The sequence below is a fragment of the Lissotriton vulgaris genome, chromosome 2_1 (genome assembly GCF_964263255.1).
Source record: "Lissotriton vulgaris chromosome 2_1, aLisVul1.2, whole genome shotgun sequence".
NCBI lineage: Eukaryota > Metazoa > Chordata > Amphibia > Caudata > Salamandridae > Lissotriton > Lissotriton vulgaris.
Window position 1 is genome coordinate 1,039,641,860 of NC_141687.1, and position 26,815 is coordinate 1,039,668,674.

At 39.7% G+C, this 26,815-nt stretch overlaps 1 protein-coding gene and 1 long non-coding RNA gene across 3 annotated transcripts in view; both read right to left on the minus strand.

The window, feature by feature from the left end:
• The window catches only part of GPD2 (glycerol-3-phosphate dehydrogenase 2), a 1,314,993-nt gene that overhangs the window by 194,616 nt on the left and 1,093,562 nt on the right, over positions 1–26,815 (minus strand). Inside the window, exon 17 of one of the 2 annotated variants that reach the window (XM_086956671.1) lies at positions 12,813–12,934. In XM_086956671.1, the coding sequence (XP_086812797.1) occupies positions 12,813–12,934 (122 nt within the window). Of the gene's footprint in view, positions 1–11,745; positions 12,935–26,815 lie in introns of those variants that run through there. The other variant, XM_086956673.1, reaches the window with a different exon arrangement.
• Positions 3,614–10,421, minus strand: LOC147731572 (uncharacterized). Its single transcript, XR_015308448.1, has 2 exons — positions 5,971–10,421; positions 3,614–5,896 (listed from the first exon to the last, which is right to left on the minus strand). It is a non-coding gene; the product is annotated as an uncharacterized LOC147731572 (long non-coding RNA).

The following is a 26,815-nucleotide window of genomic DNA, read 5'->3' on the forward strand; positions in this document are numbered from 1 at the left end:
TGTATGAAATCGTGCATCATTTATATTATTTTCAAAGCCCACTTTTAATTGGTCTAATTTGTATTTATTTGAAACTATTCAATCAAAAACCACAGACTGTTTTCAATTTTTAATGATCCAAAACAGAAGTAAATGTTCTCCTGTGTAGGTTTGCCTGTGGAATAACTCAATATCAAACCTAATTAACCCTTTTCGGAGGCGGCCTAGCCGGGGTTTTTTATTTAATGGTTCAGCGCTGCATAAAGCATTTGTATAGCTGGATGAGCTTCATTTAATAAAAAAGAGGGGTGGGGAGGGGGCAAAAAACAGGTGGGCAGCCTACCGAGATGAACATTTCGGATCTAAAAAAAATAAATTGTGGGTCTTGACTTCTGCATAAGGAAAAATGCCCAAGCTTCTCTAGGAGAGGTAATACCATTCTTGAAGGTCATTACTCAATTAGGCAATATAAGCCTGACGTGAATCAATGTGAAATGTACTGTACCTTTTAGCCCATTTATGCAAAGAATGTGAATCCAGCTAATTGTCTAGATATGCTTTTTAGCAAACTTTCCTATAAAGGGCCCTTTTTTAGCCTGATTCTTAAATATCTGCTGTTTACCTCTTCATGCACAAAAAAGTATAGGAATAGAATGCTGACTCCATTAATACATGACTGCATTATAAAAAAAGATTCATGCAAGCACACGGTGCGGCGTTAATATTTCATATTTTATAAATGTATCAACCATCATTATTTTGAAAGTGACCATGTATTTACAAAAGAACCACAGGAAATTCTCAGTAAGTGTGAACTTTCACTTAATACTAACGTACAGGACCCAGCACTCACGTTGGGTCTCCTTAGCAATCGGGTCACTATGCAGATTAGGGCTTTATGCTTTAGCAAAATAGACATCTGGACATTAACCCTTAGATGTACAAGCCTGAAGATAAAATAAAGTATGGAAAGCTATTTTCTTACAATATTTCGTGCACATTATGTACCTCTATCCCTGTCCTCCAAACAAAAATTCAAACAGACTGCTTAATTTCCAGCCAGTCCTTAATCAAAATTCAGACTGGCTGGTTTATCAGGCTTTCATACTCTCACGAAGATCACACATTACACAAAGAAATCATGGCCCAAAATGAGAATAAAGTAATAATTTATGAAAACATGGTGTACTATAATTTTGCCCGCGTGCTGCAATGAGGACGGAAAATGATTCATGGGTTAAATGAAATGTATTTCAATGTCAGCTATATAGATTGGAGATTTACAGCTACTTGACTTTGACGGGAAAAACTCAGCATGCATAAAAATGAGGTGCAAATGAGTTAATTGGAAAAACGGGGGGAAAGTGAGTTGTAAATAAACGCAGGCTCACACTGCACGGAGATGTTTCATCACAAATTTCATAATCAAAGGGATTCACTAAAGAGCTTTTCCGGGGGGGGTGGGGGGGGGGGGGGTGAGATGGAAATCTATATGTGAATAAAACTCTGGTTTCAGATTACACTGATTTAACTCACTCCGGTTTGTGTCAGCCTTGCAGATCTAACTAATTACATTTACACCGCCTAGACAAACAGATCAAGGTATCTTTATAGGAGAGAATCAAGTCTGTCGTGTTTAATCAAATAAGCATTTAGAGAGGAAAAGGCTGGATTTGCATGTCCAATGAGCTTGCCTGGAAACAGCAGCACCGTCATCCACTTGAATCTGTCATTTTAGGATTGTTTGCATATATGCAAAGTAGGTTGACACCAACGCACTTAAAAAAATAAGCAATCTTGATCAAGGTAGGTCATGGGCCATGTAGGGTGCATCTATTTAATCCCCTGTATTTTTTCTAAAAAGCTCCATTAAATTCAGTTATTCAAAACATGGTCGATTATTTTTCACGATTGGTGGTGATTGACACAAAATTAAAATTCTTAATTTGTTAAAGAAATAAAGCTATAGTGTACCTGACTGAAAGGAATGAAAAGCCGTTGCTAAGTTGTGGTTTGCTACTGGTCCTACAATCACAGATCCAAAATCTTTCAGAGGCCACACCACCATGGACAAAGTTATTGTTTGTTGAAAAGCTGCATGATCACACAACCAACCACAGTATGAGGAAGCGGGCAAAATATGATCAGGGAAGATCTCGGAAATATACCTTAAACACAGCATCCAGCAGAGAACATGTCAAGTAGGGATTGTGAAGTAAAGCTCACATGATTAGCTCTGTCTGGATACCTGAGCAAATATCCTGCGTGTCATCAAAGCCCTTTCATACCACTGTGTAAATTCAGGGCTCTTGTTCCATTTTAGAGGGGAGCAGGCTAAAGTTTAAAGAAAAATACTAGAAATCATTACAGTGCCTTTCGCTTTTCTTTGACACATAGCCTACTGCATTTTATCACCACAAAGACACATTGGAATAAGCGCACCTCACACAGTTTTTCTCGCCTAATCAAATATAATCAGTTCAACTTTGACATAGGGAGCACCCAGTTTTAATACCGGCAATAAAATATTAATGCAGATTTTGCACTTTATACACTTTCTTCTCCGTAACCTTTTTTCCATTATAAATCTGTAAATCTTTAATTGATTTGCTTTTGAGATCTAGATAATTCAGTTAATACCCGAGCTGCATACCATTTGGAGGTGATGGAAGTGGCTGAGTACGAGTGCATCTGGTAAAGTACAAAAAAGGAGGCATCCTCCAAGTGGGATGCGGGTCCTTTCTAGGTATGCGATTGGCTTGAAAATAAAGGTGCAGATCAAGGACATTCTCGAATACAAGAACACTAGTTTCATTTGCAGGCATACTACAGACAGACAAACACGCACACCCACACACACATGCACACACACACACACACACACACACACACACATACACACAAATTCATACATTAACAGGTCAACGTATAAGAGGAGAGATTACGTTTACACACTTAACCTAAACAGGAGGGCCTGCTTAAATAGAAGTGCCTTCTTCCCAATTTAGCTGTGATTTACTGTTGGATACCAAAGATTAAAACAAACCTACTACATCTTGATTTAGAAAAGTACAAAATTCACATAGGTGAAAGAGAAACTCCATCCTTACAGCAAAAAGCATGGGCTATACCAGTAGGACCAGGGATCACCTGTACAATGTGAAGAGTGAATACCAAAAGTAGTCAGCAATGTAAGTATCTGCATAGACTCTATTAGCAAAACCAACCGTAAGGGAAGGCTGTGTTTGGGGGTACACCGGTCCTCCAAACACTTGCTGTGAAGTTCCCTCCCTCCAACAGTCACTTCACATAGGCTGCCAGATGGAATCCATCTTTTTCATTAAGTGCCACACGGATGTGCCTGGGATGTGCCTGGATTCGAACCTCTGACCTTCGGATGAATGAACGTCAAACCCTAGAGATCGGATTTGCATTTCATCTGGCAGCCTCTTTTGTAATCCACTGAACGCGAGAAAGGTTTTAAATATTCCAGTGTGCAAAATTAGTTCTGAATGGTGACCTTGAAAAGACTTTGCAGCACTTCCGACAGGACCCCAAGCGAGGACTCAATTTCTTAGCGTATTTCCAGCACTTGGCCTGAATCAATTTTGGTTAGAAAGAAAAACAAGCACGATTTCTTTTGTATAATATGTACATTACACCTCAGTTTATGTGTGTAAACAATAAATCAACAGGGACATTTCAAATTAATGTACATTTATGCCAATGCCACCACACAATTCTAATTTCCAATTTAAAACGGTTCCACAAAAGAGCAACATAAAACAGGATAATTCACACACGCACTGACCGGTACAGAAAATATAAAGAAAATCACACTTATTTTTAAAATATCTTTAAGACTTATCATAAAGTTATATCTGAAATTGACAGTAACATCAAAGTGCCAACGAGTGGCCCATTTTAATCACTTTTATTGATTCATGCTTTCAGTTCTTATTCAGTTAAAAACAAGGCACATTAAATACATCCCCTTACTGCTCTATAAATGCATGCAGCTCATTCTGTATATCAAAAGTAATAAATAATGGCAATAAAACACCGAGACAGTTTTAAAAATGATAATCCGGTCGCACACATAGCATTTAACAGTCCAATCTAGTACAATAACCTAGCACAATACATAAACTGGCACGAGAACATGCAGTGCATGCCACAGTTCAGATCCGGTGTCTGTCTTTAATGATTTTTTCATAAACTCATTAAAAAAGCTTGTCGATGTAACTTTGCCGCCACAATAATTCAGTGCATACATAGTACATGTTAATTTCTCCTCACGAATATATTACAAAAGTTTAATTATGAAACTGACCAGTGATTTGTGCGTTCTTTCAGTATGAACCAATTACATTCGGTGAAAATACATCTTAACAGTCATGCTTTTATATTCGGCCTATTGTATATTACTGGTAGGCATATATTTTGTATTTTATCATGAAAAAGAAGCAGCGATTGAGAAAACGGCAGAATTATGCCTACTACATCCTTCAAAAAATAATCTTAGGTGCGTGACATCGTAACCCCCTGTTCCCAAATCTCCCCAAAAATACATTTTGTACATACAAGGGACATTCTAGCCGTCTTTCATGTAACTGGCTTACAAACATGTGACTGAACAGTCTGTTAGTGCGTTCATTCGGGGTTCATTTCTAACCCCCAGCGCTATTGTAACCTAAGTCACGAACAGTGAGACAAGTGCACCTTAGAACTGTTGCTATGCCAACAGGGATTTGGACTCTACATATGCAGATCATAAAGCCAATGGTAACATAGCCTTTCAAGCCATTCCTGCTAAGTGCCAAAAAGAAGCTTTGTCGATAAGGCTGACTTACCGGCAGAGATCAGTTACTTTACATGTACTCACAATTCAGAGTTAGCACTTTTGACCAGAATTAAGTAGACAAGAATTTACACCGAAAAATATTTTCACAAATGTGTACACCCATGATGACAAAAATAAAGAATGCTCATATGGTTAATTTCCCAAATATGAACCGTTGGCAAATTTTGAGAGGCACGATTGGGGCAGGGGTAACAATACTATCAACTTTTGTATCCAAGTAAAAGAGGGCTCCTAATCCGGAAGAGGCACATGCCTGTTTGTGAAAAGTGCTGGTGCGCCCCCCTCCTCCACAACCTGCCTTGCACACTCAAGGTATTATAGGACAGGTCAACGATCTTGAATTCAACTTAAGTATGTTTTAAAGGCACTGCATGTTGCACTGCAGAAGGACTTAATACAAGTTTGGGCCTCACGGACGATCAAATGAGCTATTAAAGATTTCAATAATTCCAAGCATTTTAAATAAAGTATTTACCTCCTTGTTTTAACACAATATGCCCTGAGCAAAAGGCAACAAACATTAAAGAAATCTGACCACCTGTAAGGTGTTTTCTAGATTTCTAACACCAGGACCAGTGCTAATTTTAAGAGACATAGCTCTTCAATCACTTTGTTGAACTATCCCCCCCCAAATCATACACCCCTTACAGTCACATTTTATCTAGCTCAGAGAACAGGTAGTCTACATGCATCTCCCATTACTAACTTATACACATGCATCCAGGATTTTTCTGTGCCGTCCCATATTTAAAACAGAATGAAAGGTATCAAGTTATTAAAAAGAGTTTGCCCTCATAGTAGGAGTTCACGTTACTTTTTTATTCAGAAATGATTACATGTACTTCTGTGAATGAGCAAATAAGTGCTTTTTAAATGTATATCTTTTCATTGTCCATGCAGTGACTGAGAAGACTCACTAAACAAATTGAGCATGGTGGCAACTTTAAAATGGGCCACAAACCCATATTGAGTAATGACAAAGACAAGAGGTCTGGATTTGATGCACTAATCACACAGCATAAGCACATTAAAGCCAGATAATAGTAAGGCTGTCTAAATTGAAGGTTGCCATGCCTGTCTTTGTTTCTATGTCAAATACAGGCAAATGGCAAGGGACCCCTGATTACAATCCTTTTTTGGTTTCTATGGCATAGTAAGGTATGACATTAAGGTATTGCAAGATAAGAGAACCTTCACTACAGATAGCCTTTCATTTCTAGAAAAAACAAAGTCTTCCTGCTTTGCCGGAACTTATGAGATGCCTTTGGGAGGGAAGAGTAGGAGGAAGGGCGACCACATTGATTAAGCAGCACACCGGGTAAGCAGAAAGGGCCAGTGGAGAGGAAAGGGAAGATAGTGGATGGAGGAATGAGGAGCATACAAGTGAAAAAAGTGAGGGACATAAGTGAGGATTGCGAGGTGGGTGGGAGAAAGGCAGAGCGACACTCTAGAAAGAGGGACGGATGCGAGGGAGCATACAAGAGCTAACAGAGGCCTACAGCTGAAATAAAGTCTCACATGCAGTTTAATGCATGCAATGCACAGTAGGGAGAAAGATAAGCACTAACAGCAAATAGAATCTAGTGAGAGAGAAATATCCTTTTGGCTGAGCCAACAGGTGATTGATAAAGTCTAAAGCCAATAGCTGAAAGAGGGTGACCAAAAATGCTAACGGTTGAAGGGGTGGGCCCAAACCTGACTAGTATACTGTAAGCTAAAGGTCTACTTGAATGTTGCTCTCCCAACCATGGCCTAAAAAGCATATTTGAGAACATACTGAAAACGAAGGACAGATTTTGGGTGTGAATAAACAAGCTTGCTACTTGATTTTTCTGCTGCTTTCGACACAGTATCACCTTGAAGACCCTTCTCCACACTGGTGAAGAATGGCTTAAAAAAGTGGGCATTAATGTTGTGTACATCATACTTTAATGGATTAGTGTCAGGCTGTATTTTTTCCACTTTATCAGTCGAAATATACAGTCGTACAGCAAGGAGTTCCTCGGGGGTCAGCACTTAGTCCTACTTAGTTTAACATCTATATCTGACTTCTGTTGATACATATAAGAGCTTTGGGGCTACATTATGTGAAATATGCTGAGCCAACCAGTTGATCATCTCAATGGACTCTTCAGTGTCTTCTTGTCAGATTCCTTTCATCATTGTATGAAGGTGGTTACTTCCTGGCTGGGTGTGAACGCTCTTAAAGTTTGACCCTGATAAAATGTAGGATTCGCCGACCTTCTGGACTCCAGATTGGTTTACGCCTTGGGACCTTCTAAAGTTGTGAAAAACCTTAGTTCTTTCTGGCCTCTGACCTCTCCATGGTTAGACAAGTGAATCACTTGAAATCTTCTTGCTGTCTACTTTTGAAGGTTATGAGGAAAATCTTTTCTTTTCTACCAATGGCACTAGCAGGATAGTAGTGTAGGCAACCATTTTGAGCATTCTGAACTATTGTAATTGTCCTTTTTTGGGCATTTCAGTGAGAACATTGAAGAAACTGCAGCACATACAAAATGCGGCAGCCAAACGCTCTTTGGCTCGCCCACTGCGCTCTCTTCATAAGCGGCAATGGATGCCCTACACTGGCTTCCAGTAGAAAAGAGAGTCACCTTTAAGTCACTCTGCCATGCTTACCATCTGCTGGATACAACCGATCTTATAAAAATGTTTTCATTCTATGTTCCTGGCCACTCCCTGCGGTCATTGGAATCCTTTCTTCTCCAAGTACCTTGATTCCAACATTTGAAACAGTGATTGACTGGCCACGATTTGAGTGGTCAAATACCACCACAGAGATAAAATGTAGTGCGCGTAGCTAACTCAAGACGACCCAGAGCTGTTCTACTAGATTTACAAACATTTCCACTTAAAACTAGACATGCTACAGGGGACATTCTTAAGTGAAAAAGGACAGGAGGCATTCTGGGTGACACTGTAAAGAAGCGTGAAAAGCACAAACTCATACGTTTGGAGGTGTTCACAAAATGCAGGTTGAGTACACATAGCAGACAACATGAACACTAGAATCAATAATTGCAAACATGTTCATACTTTCACAGGATTCTGTAAATCCTCCCAAAATATAGCAACTTATACAAATCGTAGGCAGTGTCTATGACACCTAGATTTTGGCATTTTTTGTGAAATTATCTCAGAAACTGATTTTTACACCATGGAAAGGTAACCTATGAATGTTAAATGTATGAAAACACAAGAATTAGAATCTAGTTTAAAAAAATGTAACCATTCTTCACTTAAGACCAAGAACAGTACACATAGCTGTACTTGTTAAAGCTTCTGTAAAAGAAACGTTCTAGAACTTGCAAAGCCTCTAACAGTCCCCGAAGGAGGACATTTGGGATGTCCTATAAGCCACATGATAGGAAAATACACTTTAAAAGAAGGGAAAATGTTGTTTAGTATAGAGATCTCAAATAAAGGAAATTAAATAACAAAAGACACTACAACTCGATGACTACTGCCAAAACTGCTTCTAGGTTAAGTGATTAACAATTCATCCTGGTCAAACATGTTTAGTAATTCCAGTTTCAGCCGAGAGGCAAGAAGCAATGTGTTATAATATACAACTGCTGTAGCAGTTTGGTGGAAAAGACAAACAATGGGAGTCCAAGTGTCCCAGCTACATTAACTGATACTTTAACAAGCAGGCCCTAAACCTTGCCTGGCCACAAAAATAAGATAAACTGGGATTTAGTTTTAGGCTCATAGCAAGTAGATACTTATCATTTAAAAACATAAGAGAGGTGAAAGAAATATCTTGTGTTATCCTGGTCACTTTGGTCTATCGAGGAAATGCCTTGAAAAGCTCTCTATAGTTCGAAGCATCCACTTACTTAAGAAATGATAAAGGCTCAAATGCATAAACCTACTCTACAGAGGAATGTTAACGTAAAATATTGTAAAATTTCTGAAACGGGCTATTCCATTGCAGACTAAGGTTACAACTTCTTCTAAAACTACTTAACCGAACCATACTGTAGAGCGCAGAATCATATAAAGCTAAAAATACTCTACAAAGCAGAAGGCTCTCTCTCAACTCAAGCTTGGATATGGAGGGCATGAACATCACCTCTGTCCTCAAAAACATTCAGCTCTTACCGGTAAACCCATTAATTATCTTTAACCCTTTCATCAATGCACATCACTGGGCTTGACACTTGGGCTAATTATCTAGAGAACAAGGCATTAAATATGAACTTGCACAGGCGTTCATTTAAGACATTAAGAGCAAAGTAGAGTTTCCCATATAATGGTGTTCTAGTATTCTTTGGCCAAGACTCGAAGACAGAATTATCTTAGGAGCAAACCAGTTATGTTTTCTTGAGACAAAATACACTTAGATGTTACATAACAAGGCCTCAGATTGCTTGGCGCTATTAACAGACAACCCAACTCAAAAATATCTTAAGGCTGTTTTGTAAGGTAATGTACAAAATAAATACTATCTTATTCCATCACCTTTACAAAATACCTCAATAAGACTTTTATTATACAAAAGACAAGGATGTTATGCCAGTCATGGTTCAAGATGGAGTTTTATGCAATGGACCATTTCGCCCATCTTTGTATCCTCTAGCCTAAAATGTTTGAGAACTATAGTGTCTCTCACAAATCTATAACATAATAAAAAAAGTAGTAAGCCACCTCAATGAGCCCTTTGAAGGTCTACATTTTAATGTACTGGGAGTACAGATGATTAGGTTGCTGGTAGGCATGGATTAGCAGTGTTATTCTATAAATATTCAACTCAACTGAAATAGCCCAAGTCCTTTTTCCATGGTTAAATATGAATCTTGGTCTGAGAATCTCTCATCTCAGGAATTATCTCCTATTAAGAAAAGCACTCATGCAGTGGTAAAAGTTTTTCAAATGAATATACGTGATGTAAGAATATGTAAATGAAGAACTCTCATCTGAGTAAATGATGGCACTCAACTCCGACTATCTATTAAATTTGAACCCACTGATTCGAATAGCTCCTTTTTAACAAAAAAGAAATAATCACAAGATTGGAATAAAGAGTATGTACCAAACAGAAACGGTCTATAATTTTGTTAACAATTTTGAAATCAATAGTGACGTGACAAGAAGCCAAGAAGTGCCTAGAATGTATCACACCAATGATACTGGAAATCAATCAGAAGATAATGGTTCCATTTCTGTTGCTGGAAATGATCGGTGGAAAGAAACAACTGAAAGAATTGGTTATGAAGGAGAACCTCAAGTAAAAACCCGAAATCCCTTATGCTTAATGGCCTTCCAAAATAAGGGATGAAGGATTTACATCTTGGATTCAAAAAAAGTGATTGCTAGAGAAAGTACAACTATAAAGCATCTACACTGCACAAATGGAAATGTAAGAAATTCCTAATAGCTGAGAAGTGGACATCTGATTTGAATAACTCTGCAACCTTGCGCAAAGTCACAAACTCCCTATGTTTAATGGAAGAAGAATGTGGAAGCTGTAGAGTAAATGGTACAACTAAATATGCATGAAACATTTCCGTAGGTCATTTCCCTGATCTCAACTTTCTACTTTCTTGTCCTTCTCAGGATTACTTGCATTTACTTCTTCTTTAATGAAATCTCAATTTTAATCTAGCAATATTGTTAATCATGAGGATGGTAGGGAATATGTGTTTTTCCTTTAAGTGTAAATTATTAGGTGATATCAGTAAAGTGGTTTGGAGAGAGCGTATGTGTAATAACTTAAATGTACTTTTATTCGCATATAAAATTAGTAACTAATTTAAAGCCACAAAAAAACACAAAGCTTCCTCTCTTCTTTTGTCATTAGTCAGTAGTCCAGATCAGTATTAATGCTGTACACTTCTAGTCCGCTATGAAGATATATATTCAGTTCCTGAAACCGTCTCAAACTACTTTTTCAGTCACTTCTCTAAGACAACTCTGGATCTATGTACACTATATCAGACACTGCCCATATACGTGTAATGCCACAGAGAGCAGCCTTGTCAACTGAGCATTTTAATGTACATGTACAACTTAAATAAAGTAGGTTGGTCAAGCCTAGACAGCAGTGAAATCCAACTTGAATTAAACTCCACAAAAGACATTACAGTGGACAATATATCAAAATCAATCTTTGAAGTAATACAAAATAGCTGACTAGTTAGTTAAGACAAAACACTGCAAAAGCTAGTTTTAATGGTTATCAACTTTAACAACAACCTCTACAGATCACTCTCAATATAGAGCACACAACCTGAGATACATGTAAAAGTCATAGTCCAAGAATATATTCTCACCATCACAAACCAAGATAGAAAATAAACAAGCATGAAAACTTACTACCAGAAGCTGCCTGAGGAGAACCACTGAGTAGAACCAAATACTAGAATGATCCAGAACTAAAATATAGGGTCTCTAACCCATAAATGCATATACTATATAGTTCCCAAGTAATCGCACTGGCTTCAAGTAGATGAAATCATCCAAAATAAAATCTAGTTCCAAGCCATATTACCATGTACGAGAAACTATATTAAAACAAACAGCCCATCTGAAAACCAGACACTTATGACAACTAAAATGAGAGCACTATAATCCTTGTCGGTGGCCTTACAATGTATGGCTTAACAAATACACAAATCAACTTCATCAGACAAAGGTTTGAGGTAAATGTATTCACCTTCAATGAAACTGTGGAAAATAACAGTCCCTGTGCGCCACACATCGCTTTTGTATTCCTAAAATTTAAGACTGTATACCGAGAGTATGGAATAGTACGCACACCTATTATTTACACAAGAAATATATTGAATGTGTGATTACTGCTTCTAGTAACTCAAAGCATAAAATAAAAGCATAAAACACACCCTCCACAAAAATGGAAAGACCGATACCTTCGGGTCAAGTTTGCGCTATATAAAACTTTGTTTAAAAAAATGTCAATACATTTAAGAGTTCAGAGAGTAAAGGAAAAACAAAACGTGATTTTTTTTTTTTTTTTTTAGTTCAGGAGGGGAGGAATGTTTCCATCTTTCACAAGCTGAACCATGTTTAATGTTGGATGAAAAGTAATTTTATTTAGATTAAGTGAACATGGACTGCAAAAGGAATTGTGCTTCAACTTAATATCCTACGCGCTATTAGAAAAGTGTGAATTACGTTTTATTATGCAGTATGTGTACGTTACCGTGTGGTGTGATTTGATTCTTTTATCATAGATTATGTGACAATGGACTGGTCTTTTAAAAATATTTGATTCAAGATAATTTGCCTAGGCGCATGAGTGTGTGTGTGTAAGCAGTAGCATTGTAGTCCGTTTTCGTTTGGTTCATCAGACATTGTGTTGTCTAGATCAGGACCGATGGGAACTATTTAAATACAGATAGTTTAAGCAAAGAAAGTGTGGCAATTTATGTGTTAACAAAAGTGGTCGGCCACCCTATAACCTAAGAACTCGTTATTACATGCTAGTAAACTGAAATGTGGCACGTGAATTCTAGTGCATTTCCTTAACCAAGACTGTCATTTGTGGCCATATTTTAGGGAGGCGCTCTATTACTCAATATGAGCATTCACTTTTAGCTTGAAAAGGTTAAGATTGGGCTCTGTTCAAACCTCACACTAAGGAGCTACATTTTGCCAAGCATTTCCTTCTGCTCCCGTTACAGTGAACCGGGCCTCCATAATTTAGTTTTGGGCCCCCAAACTTGAAATAATAACCACTATAGCCCCTCATAGATTAGGGATTATTTGTCAATTCCAGGGTGTCACACATTTATGAACAGCAATGTAGACGGGCAACAATTAACACGAACATATAAAACCGTTCCATCTAATCAATGTCACACTGGGTGCCAATTTAAGAGCACATGTCAGAGCGAAGCCACGCTGAGAAGCTTGGAATATGTTCAGCACAGAGAAGCAGTTGCGCCCATCCACCTGTGCACCCTTATTTGCGGTTAAGACTCACACTCCTCCACCGCTGCGGTCCACAGAAACAGGAACTCTCTGGTCCAGGTTCTCCTCAGCACTTTTCATCAGCATCGCCAGTCTGCTGCTGGAAACAAATCCTTTCTGAACAGCGCTCATGAGCTTAAGGAGAAAAAACAGAATGGTTAGACAACAAAAGTCTAACTGATTGAAATATAGCTGTTAAAAAATTACTGGCAAGGAAACACCATCTTATCATGTCTATGATTAAAGTACAATGCGATACCGCCAGAGGCTAATATGTACATTTTAAATAAATAATAAATAAAAACGCAGAGGCCCAAAGCTTTTTTTTTCCTTACGGGCCTACTGCTGAATATCAAGTAGGCCTATCATATCTGCGTTTTGATTGCAATTTTGTAGGGTCTTTTTTCATTTCTACTTTCAAATTTTTTTATATCTTTCTCTGTTATGTTCTACACTTCTCTATCTGGATCGGAGTCAAAGTCTGATGAAAAAAATAAGTTTTGGTCCAAAAAACACATGAGCGTCTGTGACCACCACCGTCTCCACACATTAAACATGCAACACAGTTGAACGTAAAGTTTATTGCATCTGCTTTGAGCCACAACATAGTAAATAACAAAGTATAACAATTACATAATACACATAAATAAATATATAATTCTGACCAGCGGTGTAATAGTTCGTTAACTTCTTCCATGCTCATGACAAGCTCAGCTCGTCATGAGGCACAGTGCTTGTGTGCTCATGACGAGCTGAGCTCGTCATGAGCCCTGCAACGCTCGCACGCGGGGCTAATTCCCCCGGTATGCTGAACGTTTCGAAAAACGGGCACGGTCGTGACGAGCTCAGCTCGTCATGAGAACAGCGGCACCATGCCGCGTGACGAGCTGAGCTCGTTACGAGCACCGGGACACTGTGCGCGCCCCCCCCCTCCCCCAGCACAGCGGGGGAATTACCCCCGCTGCGAAGGGGTTAAAAGTCATAGGCAAAAATAAAAACACTAGCCTCCAATCTTAACAAACATTTGTTAAGGGTCTTTCCTTAGAATGAGCCATGCTGACCATGTATACGTAGCGGCCCAAGGAAACCAAATATCGATCATGTAGCATAGAGATAAAACGGCAGAGTAGTTCCTTGCTTAATTATACTTAAATAAAGGGACAAGCCCTGGCAATCTTAGCGAGGTTTTCCCCTAACTTATTGCCTTCACACCTCCTGTTTTTGCTGACTTCGTTTTTGCTGGGCTTATGAACTCTACTTGCGCTCTGTGCTTAAATCGTGGTAACACTGGCTTAAATCCAATTGCCATATTTAGTTTAGTTTTAAGTCCCTAGGAAAGGGCATTACAAGTTCCCAGGGCATGTACACTAAATGCTGCTAGGGGGCCTGCAGCACTGATTGTGCCACCTACTTAAGAAGTCCTTTAAACATATCTCAGGCCTACCATTGCAAGAGCCTGTCTGTGCAGTTTTAAACTGCCATGTCGACCTGGTAAAATAAACCTTTTGCTAGGTCCAAACTTTCCTTTTTACTACATGAAAGTCACCCTAAGGTAGGCCCTGACAGGGTAGGATGCATTGTATTAAAAAGATTGGACATGTACTTTTAAGTTTTACATGTCCTGGTAGTGAAGAACTCAAATTTGTTATTCACTACTGCAAGACCCATCCCTCCCATAGGATAACATTGAAATTGCCTAATTACATTTTATAAGTGAAATTTCCGAATGAGAAGAGATAAATGTTTAATATTTGGTCTCTCTGGAATTCTAATTTCAAATCCTAACTTACGGTGAAGCCAGATTTTAACACACAATTCTGAAAATGCCACTTTTAGAAAGTTAGCATTTTCCTGCCTTAGTCATTTGGTGCCTGCAGCCTGTCTCTGGTCACCTAATTGGGTGAAGCTGACAGCTGGGCTTAATGTATTCCTCCTAGACAGCCACACACAATGGAAGCTTACGTGTCACTGGATGAACCATCACTAGCAGGATGAGAATGTAGGAGGCTCAGCCTCAGTTACACCTGAATAAGCAGTGTCTAGACTCCATACAAATAGCTGCATAACCTCCTGTAGTGAGTCTGAAGTCAGGGATAAGAAGGCACAGCATTTGTGTACTTCAAAGACATGCCTCTAGAAGCTTCTCCCCACTTCAAAGGCACACCTGTGTATAAAAAAAGGACCTCAGACCTCACCACTTCAGTACTCTTCTGGACCTGTGAATACTCTGCCAGGAAGGACTATTGTGCTGCTACAAGGACTGCCTTGCTGTGCTGACCTGTTGCCCTCTTGCCTGGGGAGGAAGAACTGGACCTGCAACCTATCTTGAACTCTGGACTTGAGAGTGATTCAAATGGCTAGTCTGCTGGCTTCCTGATCTGAGCCTCAGGGACAGAACAGGCTCCCTAACAGCTCCTGGACCCATCTTCAGTGAGTTCCTTTCCCCAAGTGGTGCCTCTTAGGTCCTGGACCCTTGGTGTGAGTCTTAAATTCAAACCTTTGCGACCAGGCCCGTCTGCACTGGAACTGTGTTGGCCACACCGAAAATATGAGTAAGCTCTTTGCACACAGCATCGATCAATCACAGGGGACCAACAGTGCGAAGCAGCAGCCCACCCATCTGTGATACCCAGCCTGCTTCTCACACCACGCCAACCACAGGTTACAATGCGCTCCTTGCAACACCCCCCTCCCAACGTGAATGGAACTCTTGGGACACAAGGTGAGAAGGTAAACCTTCAGCAAGACTAATCTGAGACTGTATAGGACCCGCACTCAGACGTGGTTTGCCTGAACTTTTGATTTTGACTCAGTCCAGTTCGACCAAAAAGCCACGGTTGGTGCTTTAGAATTTTAGGTGTTATATTGCAGTTTATTATTTCAAAATTTTTAACTCCAGTACTACTGATTGGATTTTAATCGTTCTGGCCTTGTTTTATTTATTAAATTAAGATCTATGTTTCTAACCTGGTGTGGGATACTTTTTGTGTGGTGTTTTCACTGTTTGAACTGTTGCACATATACTTTACACATTGCCTCCATGTTTAGCCTCACTGCTCTGTGCCAAGCTATGAGGGGTGAGCACAGGTTAATTTGGGTTTTGCTTGTACCTTACCATGACTAGGATTGTGGTTGCTGTTTGACCAAGGCTCATACCCCAATTATTAGCCAAATTTCTAACACAATTCATGTCTTGGGCATCTGTTTTGGAACAAAAGAGCATAAAAAGCAATACAGAGTCTCTGACCCCTAACATGCAAGTACAGAACTGTGATATCTCTGCATCTCATTGTGAGCGATAAACTTTAGTTGGGACGGTCCCTAGACTGAATTTTAAATTTAAGGAACATTTAATGTATGGGTGCAGCAGATCTAAGTAGCCCCAGTTTATATAAATAATAATTGGCAGTCAAGAAGCCTGTTTTTTTTTTTATTTCAAAGAAGACTTCCTTTGCCAATATGCCTCCTTTACAGATATACTATTCTCAAATATTGATTTGGCCTGGGTCATCCATATATGGCTCAGATTTAATTCATTAAGCAGTCTACATATGCACCTTCTGCAAGTGATGCCCTTCATACTGCTTTAGAGACATTAACTTCATTGTTGAGTTTAAGCAAACATTCGCAAGGCAATATAGATTTCATCGAATCCAGTACAAGACTGGGTAAAGGAAAATGTTGTCACAGATTGAATGCATGCCCAGCTAAAAATAAATTCAAAGAAATCAGTGGGGTACACGGGACCAGCTTTAGCAAAGTGTGAGGAAAACTGTTTTCTATTACTTGGGGTTCCTTAGCTTTACAATATCCCCAAAGTTCAGCTCCCTAAAGTGCTGGTGCAACCGCTTTCTGTCAGAACATATGGTTGAGTACCTACTCTTCACCATGCCATGAATTGGAGTATAATCTTATCCGGATGAGTACACCAATTAAGGTTAGGATTAAAACGTATACCTAAGAAATCAAAATAGTCCAATGCTATATATTTTAGATTATATTTTGGATGGTATGGCTGCTTTCGTCAACACAGCCTTAGTTTTATTCACATTGATGGACAAATCTTTGTTCCTGCAACACAAAGATAATTTCCCTAGCAGAGTCAAGACATCAGAATACAAACTGACCTAAATGCCGCATTACATAATTTGGTAAGGGTATCTGCCCAGTATTCTGGATCAGCTAAAAAAAAAAAAAATCTACAGGCACCAGATCTGGGCCTAGAGCTTTGTTGTCTTCTGTTCTTTTATTGCTCAGTCCATCTTGGGGCGAGAATAACCAGGCTGATTACCACCTCATACTGCCTAGTCTCATAGTTCCTAATGTGGCCCAATCTGTAGCAGGGCTCCTAATTGTGTGGGTGTTTGAAGTGAGAAACCCACAAATTTGCTCCAACATAGTCCTTCATCTCTGATTTTGTTAATTGTAGCCGAATGATAGCATATTCCAAAAACACATGGGGTCTTTGATTTTGCAACATCAAGACGTTTGGACCCTAGTTTAGATGGAACTGCTGTCTTTTCCTTTAGTAGTTATTTCTTAGTTTCTTTTCAGATTCAGCAAATATACTTCATCGCTGACTGAACATCACTGATTGCCAAGAGCAGACGAGAGTGTTTTTTAATATGCCTTATGTTCTTCATCAAACCAATTAAAGAAGGTATTCTCCTTTATTCTTTCTGATTCCACTATATAGCCGTTCTGTTTAAGATTTTTAGTAGTGCTATTGTATATTTTGGAGTATCACTATATACTGCATTGAACTTGAAATAGTCATATACCAAGCTTGCTACGGATCATGATCACTCTCAGGCCTGTGCTTTGTCTCTAAACAGAGTAATCTAGTCCAAGCCTCAACGTTGATTAAGACATAGTCATAGACGTAGTCCTGTTTTGCAGCGTAAATTTGCATTTTGCAAGACAATCTGAGATGGCGCAGCAATTTAAAAATCACACGCCGCATTCAACAATAAAGAGCTAAAACATTTTTTTCTGTTCTCAGGAATTCCTTACTCTGGAACACTTCAAACTTCTTTAACCAAGCATGCATATTTCACTATACAGGGCATTTATAGGGTTGTGGGGTGGGTAACGGTACTAGGTGGTAAGGGTATTTTAGGGTCTAGGTGTGGGTAAAGGGTGGTAAGCGTGTTTTCAGGATTTAGAGGTGGGTAATGGATGGTAAGGTGTTTTTTTTAGGGTTTAGGGGTATAGTGTGATAAGTACGTATTTTAGGGTTTGTGGTGGGTGAGAGTATGGGGGTAAGGGTGTTTTAAGGGCTTTGGGGTGGGTAAGTGTAATGGGTGGCAAGGGTATTTTTAAGATTTAGGGGTGGGTATAGGTATACGGTAAGGGTGTTTTTAGGTTATAGAAGGGGCATAAGGTGGTATGGGTGTCTTTAGGATTTGGGGATGGTTATAGGGTGATAAGGGTGTTTTGTTTAGGGTTTCCCTGATACAACAAAATATGTCTGTGTGTTTAGGGATTTCACTTTCCTTATATATACTTACCTTCCACTGTAAAGGCATGAGTTGGAAAGGTAAATCTGTGAAAGGCAATCCATGGTAAAGGATGCGCGGTAAAGGCATGCGTGGTAAAGGCATGCATTGTAAATGCATGCGTTATAATGTCATGCAACCATTCAATATAATTATTATGTGGTAATTTCGAAGACAGCTGGTAGCCATGATCAATTTTCTGCAGCAATATTTCAGGCAACATTAGAGCTTATTGATTGCTATACTTGTTCCAATCTACACCATACTTCTTGGAGATGGTCAGTCTACTCTAAACTTCGTTTTTGGCAACTACCTCACTTTTGACAGACTCCAGGATGTTGCATTTTATATGTAGCGGTTGCTATGTTAACCGCATTCATCATATATAGCTGCCTGTTGATAGTTAAGAGCGGCTTGTGGTATCATATCTATGCCCATAACTCAGAAGTAATCTATGTTGTTAAGGATGAGTTGACATCTTCTATGCAAATAGAATTCTACTTTGGATCTCGCCTGTAACTCATTCATAAAGATTTGGTTAGACCCTTTTCATATAATGAGTGGTTAAGGACCTTAAAGAGGGGAAATAATCATATAAACTATACAGGTGTGTTCTTTTCAGTTGATTAAATAATTGCACATAGAAAGACATTGGGTCATCAGTTGAAAAGGTGTGACTCCATGTCTTTTTACTGGTAGCCAAGTAACCCACTGCTGTATTTGATTCTCTTAGGGTAGACATGTAGAGCAGTCCAAGACCTACTCAGGGGAGGTGGTGTGAGCTAGTAACCCCAATTCGTTGGTATGCAACACTCAAATTATTGTTTAGTCAGTGTTTTTTCTTACTGGGTTCTGAACATCATAATCATAGTACCCCACCTATACTGGATACAACATCACAATACAAGGAGATGTCACTATACATAAGGCAGGCCTACATGCTTCGTCAGGGTGTCGCCACATTAGCAAAAGTAGCCACATGTAAAAAATCAGTTTTTACATTTTATGGTCCAAGTACTTGCTCCCTGGGTTTGTAATGCCTTATTCTTTTTTTCAAGGTCATAGGACGTTACTCGAGGTATGGACCTTCCTTGCCTTTTGTTAAATATAAATGTATGGGTGTTGAGTTCATCCTCCTAGTAAATTTAGAATATTGTTTTATATATATTTACGTTATTTCTTCATATGGACATAGCTTACAAAGAAACGCGTTGAATCTTATTACATTCAACGTGTTGCTTTTTATTGTTCTTAAATACAGATTTATCATAGTCGTAGTATTTGTCAATAGGTTGATGATTTTATGGGCAGCCGACACGTGTTTCGCCATCTATTTGCCCATTGGCCTGGGGCTTTCACAAGGCAGCCAAAACATGATGGATATCATCAATCATAGGGTTCTTGTCAAATTAAATGTGTCCTCCACCAGGTGCTGAAGTGAATATAGTTCCTCAAAAGCACTAAGTAAAAGTATTCCCTATGATTAATAAATCGTTCTCTAAAAGATGGTGCATTAAGCATGATGATAGTGAGTGTGACATGTTAGTGCCACATGGGTTAGGTTCAAACATGTTAGCATACTGAGTACTGTGGCTTGGTTAGTTGTTAAATCACAGAGTGAGAAGGAAAATAGTGCAATGAAAGTGCTGGCAACTGTTAGGTTGCAATATAGATGAATGTTTTTGGTGCATCATAAAGCACGCAAGATGTTAACGTAATATTCAATTCAGCAAGCAAGACGTTAACATAATAATCCATTCAGCATTGCCAGGCTAGTTCTCCTGGATCTAGCAGCCACTTTTGATACAGTCTCTCACTCAACCCTAATACATAGATTAGGGGACATCAGTGCCAGTGGCAATGTGCTAGGATGGCTATAAAACGTTCTGCTGGAGCAAACCCACACAGAACAAGTGGACCTCTTTAACTCCAGAACCATGGTCCTGGATAAAGTCGTTCCGCAGGGATACATTTTAAGCCCTACCCTCTTTAATATACATGTGGTTCCCCAGGCTATGGTTATCAGGTCATGTGGCTGTGATGCCATCTAATATGTTAACAACCAACTTGTCATCACTATGAGGCCAAATCTGGAATCCACCAAACAAAGTTAGGGACTGCATGTTAAAAATTGCTTTCTGGATGATGGTCAACTTTCTTCAGCTTAATTCAAGTAAAACAGAAATTCTACTCTTTAGGAAGACACAACGACTGGTGAGCACCGACTCCTATTCCCCCAAAAATGGCTAAAAATCTAGGTGTATGCTCAGAAGACAATCTTTCTATGAATGAGTATGTCAATTTAATCTCTGGGATATGTTTTGGTGTGATGCGCATGCTCAGAAAAGCCTATCATTGGGTTCCTTTGTAGACCAGGAAAACAATAGTCCAGGTACTGATTTTGAGCCACCTGGACTATGGGAACTACCTTATGGTTGCAATAAATGAATGCCTTTTCTCCAAACTTAAGGTTCTGCAGAACACGATGCCCGCCTTGTCTGCAACCTTCCGCCTTGGTCTCTTTCTGAAACTTTATTACGTTCCCTTCATTGGCTTACAGTAAAAAAAAAAAAGTGCTCTTTTCAAACTTGTTTGTTTTTCAAATCTGTGCATGGGAATGCTCCATGCCATCTTAAAAACTAACTGCTGGCATATATTCCGGCTTGACAACTTAGATCTAGCTAATTATTACAGTTCCGTCCTAGTCTTTTTCGTACAGCTTGGCATGGGGGCAGCTCTTTTTCTTTTTGCCCCCCCAACACTGGAACCAGATACCTCTCTAGCTACGTTCTTGTCCGAACCTACCTTAAGAAATCTCCGAAAACATGATTGTTTCAATATTATCATCGAACTGTGGCCTGTGAGGGCTACTCAAGCGCTGAGAGATCCCCTCAGTGATGATTTGTGAGCTCAATAAATCTATGTATATAATGTGTATAAAGAGCGAAATCCAAGTCAAGGATAGTACAACATATCCATTCACATTGGAAGGCTGTCAAGGAGCATGACCATGGTCTGGTAAGAGGCAGGCCTGTTCTGGCAGGGAGCAGCAGGGTCCGCACCAGTAGCAGTCACGTCTACAGAAAAGTTACTAATGAATGTTTTACAAACGAAAGAAGACTTTTTTGCTGAATCGGGCTGCTGGTTTCCCCACGGGGCCTCAGGCTCGGCCTTTTAAACTCCTTGGAAAAACCAGCGTGGAAAGAGCTGGAGGAAGAAGGAGACAGAGGACTAGATCAGGACCTTGATCAATCAAGTTGTTGGGTTAAGGGGAATTAGGACTGCTGGCTCACTCCCTTATTCAGATTAAAATAGATTCAGAGATATACCATGGTCTTAATCGTGACTGCCTGATGGCTTTACGTTCTTCAGCTTTTATATGGTTAATCAGTAGCTGCTGCTACCTGGCATCGGTTGTAAAAAAAGAAACGAGAGGGAAGCAAACAAAACATAAAACTTACCTTACCGGCGGCCACATCTCCTCCATCCTTCTTGCAGACGCAGGAACAGGAAGCACCCAGGCTCCCTCCCCTAAGCCAATCACAAAACTGCAATGTAGCTTTGTAATTGGTTTGAGCGCCGGTTTGGTGATGGTGTTTCAGTTGATATTTTTTATGCAAAGTATGCATTTGCATGATAAAAGTCACAGGCGATACTGGCAACCTACGCTTCGTTTTACGGCATAATTTTGCAAGTACAATTTGGAAAATTTCCATGAAATTTTGCTAAATTTCACAAAAAATAATGCAATTCAGCCCGTCCCTACCTGATTTTTCCCAATGATGGCCTGAACAATCAGCTCAAAAAGGAAAGTCACCAAAGTTTTTATTGAACATTTAAAAAAGCCATCATACCTAAAGTAGTAAATAACCTCACATTGTCCAAGTGGAGACTAGATGGAGCCTGACATACATAACACGCTGATACAAATAACAATTAAGAAACATCCAGCTAGGTACCAGGCTTTAAGGACATCTCGCCGATGGCCACAAATTCATACTTTTTATTTGATCCAGGTTAATAAACGGTTCCATAAATAGTGGTGATTCATATTATCAAATTACATTCAAGTTCCTTGGCACAAAGGACCAAAAAGTCAGCGTAGAATGGAAGCTTTACATACTTTGAGACCGTTTTTAGAGGATAACGTCTTGAAAATGCAAGACTGGAGGGAAGACCAGATTGAAATAAAGTACATATTAGAGACCAGACCAAAACCTTTCCAGAGACTGTTTTGCATATTAGTTTCATCACTATTTTCTAATTTAGTTCACATTTCTGACTTAGTTTATTTACAATTATGTCAGATTTGAACTAAAGTTAGTAAGTCATGACTAATCAAAAGTGCCACAAATATTTTTCTCCAAAAATCCCCCGGTACACTAACTGAAATACTTTGCAGAAATCTACTAAACATGACCATCATTAGATTTCTGGGTAAGAAAGCAAAATCATAAAATATGCTCTTACGAACTGTGATCAGCCCAAAAGTCACCATTTTCAACAGAGGCTAAAATCAGCAGCATGGGTTAAATACTCCAGTCACCATATGAACAATTTTACATAAGTATTTGCTTTACTACCCAGCAGTGGCACTCCTCTATCGGGGCGTTTGGGCGCCTCCCCCCTGCTTTCTCGCCTTGCGAGAAGGCAGAAACAAATGGTAGTTATTACCGTAATAACTACCATTTGTTTCTGCCTTCTCGTAAGGCGAGAAAGCAGGAGTTCCTGGTTGGGTGTGGGCGGTCCTGCTCGAGGGCAGGGGGGGTGGCTTGCCCACTGTTGTACATACTGACTGTTAGAGCAGCCTGAGGCCGCCCTGTCAGTATAAACAACAGTGGGCAAGCCACTCGCCCCTGCCCTCGAGCAACACCGCCCACTCTCCCTGTTCTTTATGTATGCTGCAGCATACATAGAGAAAATGACCCATGCGGGGCAGCGGCCTCACCAGTCACAATGCTACCATTGCAGCGTTGTGATTGGTGGAGGGGAGGGAGGCTGCCTTCCTGATGACGAGCGCTGCAGCCAGGAATTCAACCCAGGACGGCGGGAGTCGGGAGTCTCGGAAATTAACAAGAAGCGGGACGGTAAGTTTTAATTTAATTTAATTTTTTCCATTAAACCCCTCCCGCCTCCCCCCATCCCCTCCGCTGCGCGACGACCCCATTTCCACCCCCCACCCGCCCGTAATGCCTGCTGCGACTGAAGTTGAACTCCGGGGAGCGTCGGACTGCAGTGCAGAAGACTACCTACGCTGGGGTGTGAGTCATACGACAACAGGTAAGTGGCAGGCAGTGCAATAATTATTAAAACATTTTCACTGTGGGTCTGGTGTTTGGGGAGGGCAGTTTGTCTGTCGCATGGAGGGGGATGCGTGGTGTGTCTGTTGCCTGGGAGGGAAGGACAGTTTGCCAGTTACATGGCGTGACCTGGACAGTATCTGGGAAGGAGGGTCTGTGCCCCTGGTGGGGAGGGAGGGTGTTTGTCGGTTACAAGGAGGGCCTGGACATTGTGTCTGTAATGGGGGGTGAGGTGTGGGAAGTTTTGCAGGGTTCCGCCCCACAACTTTTACCATCTACCAGCCGCCACTGCTACCCAGTACCTTTTAGACATGGGTTTCAAGAAAAAAAGTGAACCAAAATACATTAAACTTAGCATTAATGTAGAACAACACTCTCCCATGACAATGGGTCACCACCATTTTAAGAACTCTCATCAAGATGGATTAGGAAGCACAGTGGCAGGTGAATACCATCTGGCTCAGCAACATGGCAATATTTAATATAGAAAACAGTGCTTTTACTATGTGGCACAGCTAAAATAGCAATAAATTTACGTTAGGTCTCAAACATTTTGTAGCGAACCATCCCTAAAATAGGACCATTATACCGTTCCTACATACTTAATTCACTCCTTTCCACCACACTGTTGTCAATAGCAAATTTTTGGTTACGAATATCTTGCTCAATAGTTCCAAATAATTTGATAGTGTCAGAAATATTGGCCTTATGCACTCCTCGGCAGCTATCCAGGCACTGGGTTCTCTGTAAAACTTTAACAGTCTCACGTATGGGCATCTTACAATCTTAACTGCCCATGGTATTTACCATCACATTAGATTTCACCCGTTTTAAAATTCACAGCTGCAGAGTTGTAATTTTTCATATGTGTGACATTTCCATATTTCCCGAGTGTTTATTGTGTGCCATTTCAATCCCTGTGTGACACGTCCCAGTGTATTTCTTACCAAAGGCACTATGGTCCATAACCAATACAATAATCAATTAACAAATGTTTTCATCCGTATATAATGTAGAACTTGACCTTTCCCATCTGATTTTACTGTGTGTTGCGTTTGTATACTCTAGTTTATAAAGCTTGCATTGCATCTCATGATATGGTTGCCCTTAACATGTATATTATGGTTCTGAAATTAAAAAATATACCTACAAAACACTCAAGGCACACAGAATGGTGACTCAAAATTGAGTAAAACAAATTATTACAGAGCTACATTTAATCACAACAGACACTTTCCTTTCTCAAAGGCAGGCGTAGCCCCTTTTCAGCCCAAAACACACAAGCTAAAAATATGTGCTTAGAGTAGTGAGCTGTCTGACTGGTATTTTGCTGCTTCTGTCATTGCATCCAGTTACATAATACAAGTAACATTACACCTACAACAAGTAAGGACTATTGGCTTTGTCAATGGTTGTTAGTTGCACAAGATAAATAAGCAACTAAGTCTTCGTTGCATATTATATTCAAAATCCTTCAGTTTTGAAATGACGAGACTGTGAAAGAACTATAAAGAGTCTCTTTGAAGTTACATCAAAGGCAGTGAAGGGTAAGCCTGCTGCAGAGTTAAGATTTTTTTTTCACCCTGCCGGTGCGGGTAAAATTGGAGAGCCGATAGGGACTCGTCTTAGTACCAGCTTTTTAGAACTGCACGTGGTGAGCAACAGAAGGACCCGGCCCACTTAAATCCCAGAATCAAGCACAAGAAATATACAGACCGATTGTGTCAACGACAATTTACCGATTTGTTGCTTTAAAAGGAGGTCTTGCTTTAAGATTCCCCAAAGCCATTGAAGGCACCTAATTAACAAGCTGGTGCTGGCATAGTGTCCTAATCACTGTGCACCGCCTCTATTTGTACATGGCTGGCTCCACGGTGCACGGGTGTCACTAACTGTCCCCGAGCCCTCACTTTAACAAGGGGCCTGCAACCTCACCCATGGGCAGTACATTGGGGATCAAAATTAGTTTGGTCTGTTAAATCGTGGGAGGTGGGGGAAAGACAGGATGAGCGATGCATGCAATTCCAATTAGGGCTCCCGGTTTTATGGCATTTATTTTATTAACATTTCCGTCTGTATTTATCCTTATTTATTTCTTGGCCATTTTATCTGTATTTACACATATTTATTTTGTGTTTTGCGTATAAATGAAGTTGTAAAATAGTACATTTCCATATTTATTTAACTGACAGACGCGCACTCATACTTTGATGTCTGTGGTGTTTTAGCTATTTAAGCTGTCAAATATTATATAAAAATACATCCTCTGGTAAATACTAGCATTATTCCATAAATGTATGTCTACAATATGCTGTTAATTTACAGAAATGTAATCCTATTTTTAACTCCCCGTGCTGTCCATCTGATCAGCAGCTGGCCTATAATTCATAAAAGACAACACGGAAAGGCACTTATAAGGAGCACAATTTTCTGAATTTATCCACTTTTAAAAATAAATGCAGACGGAAAAAACATTGTTTTTTGTCTGTATTTATCTGTAAAAATCCATAAAAAAGGAAAACAGGGAGCCTTAATTACAATGCAGGGCTATGGGTGAGCAGCGCATTGCACGTTTGGAAATAAATAGGGCAATGGTTTGGTGGTTTTTGTGATCATTGTTACCTAATCGCTGCTTCACAGTTGGGCCATATTGTAATTGGAGAGACTGTTGTAAGCAGAGTGCACACAGGCAAAGAAGGGAATGAATCAGTCAGTCAGTCAAAAAGCTTTATTATCAGTTAAAAACCATAAAAGCAGAAATATACACAGTTACAATTAAAAAAGAATATTAGCAAGTAGTAAAAAGCGGTGATAAAACAGCCTGGAGTCATCTAATAATAGAAAAGAGGGCAATAAAGCAATCATAAAAACATGACTATTCAAATTTAAAAAACACAGAGGAATCGGTACACAATCCCGACTACTTATTTAGAGATTAACTTCTATATTACAGTGTTTAGAGCACGGCTCAGAAGCAGCGATTAATAATTTTTAGATTTGATTTTAGCGCTTCTTGTGTACCACATAGACAAGAGGAAACTAGCTGTCGCAAACACAGTCAATGGGGTGGTGTCACATTTAAGAATTCTAAATACCTCCCTATAATCCTTGAGACCCCTGGACTTGCAAAACAGAATGATCCATTTGGCTCTCGCCCTAGAGTAAGAAGGGCAGAAGATGCAGAACGTGCTGAACTGTCTCTTCGCTAACTTCACACC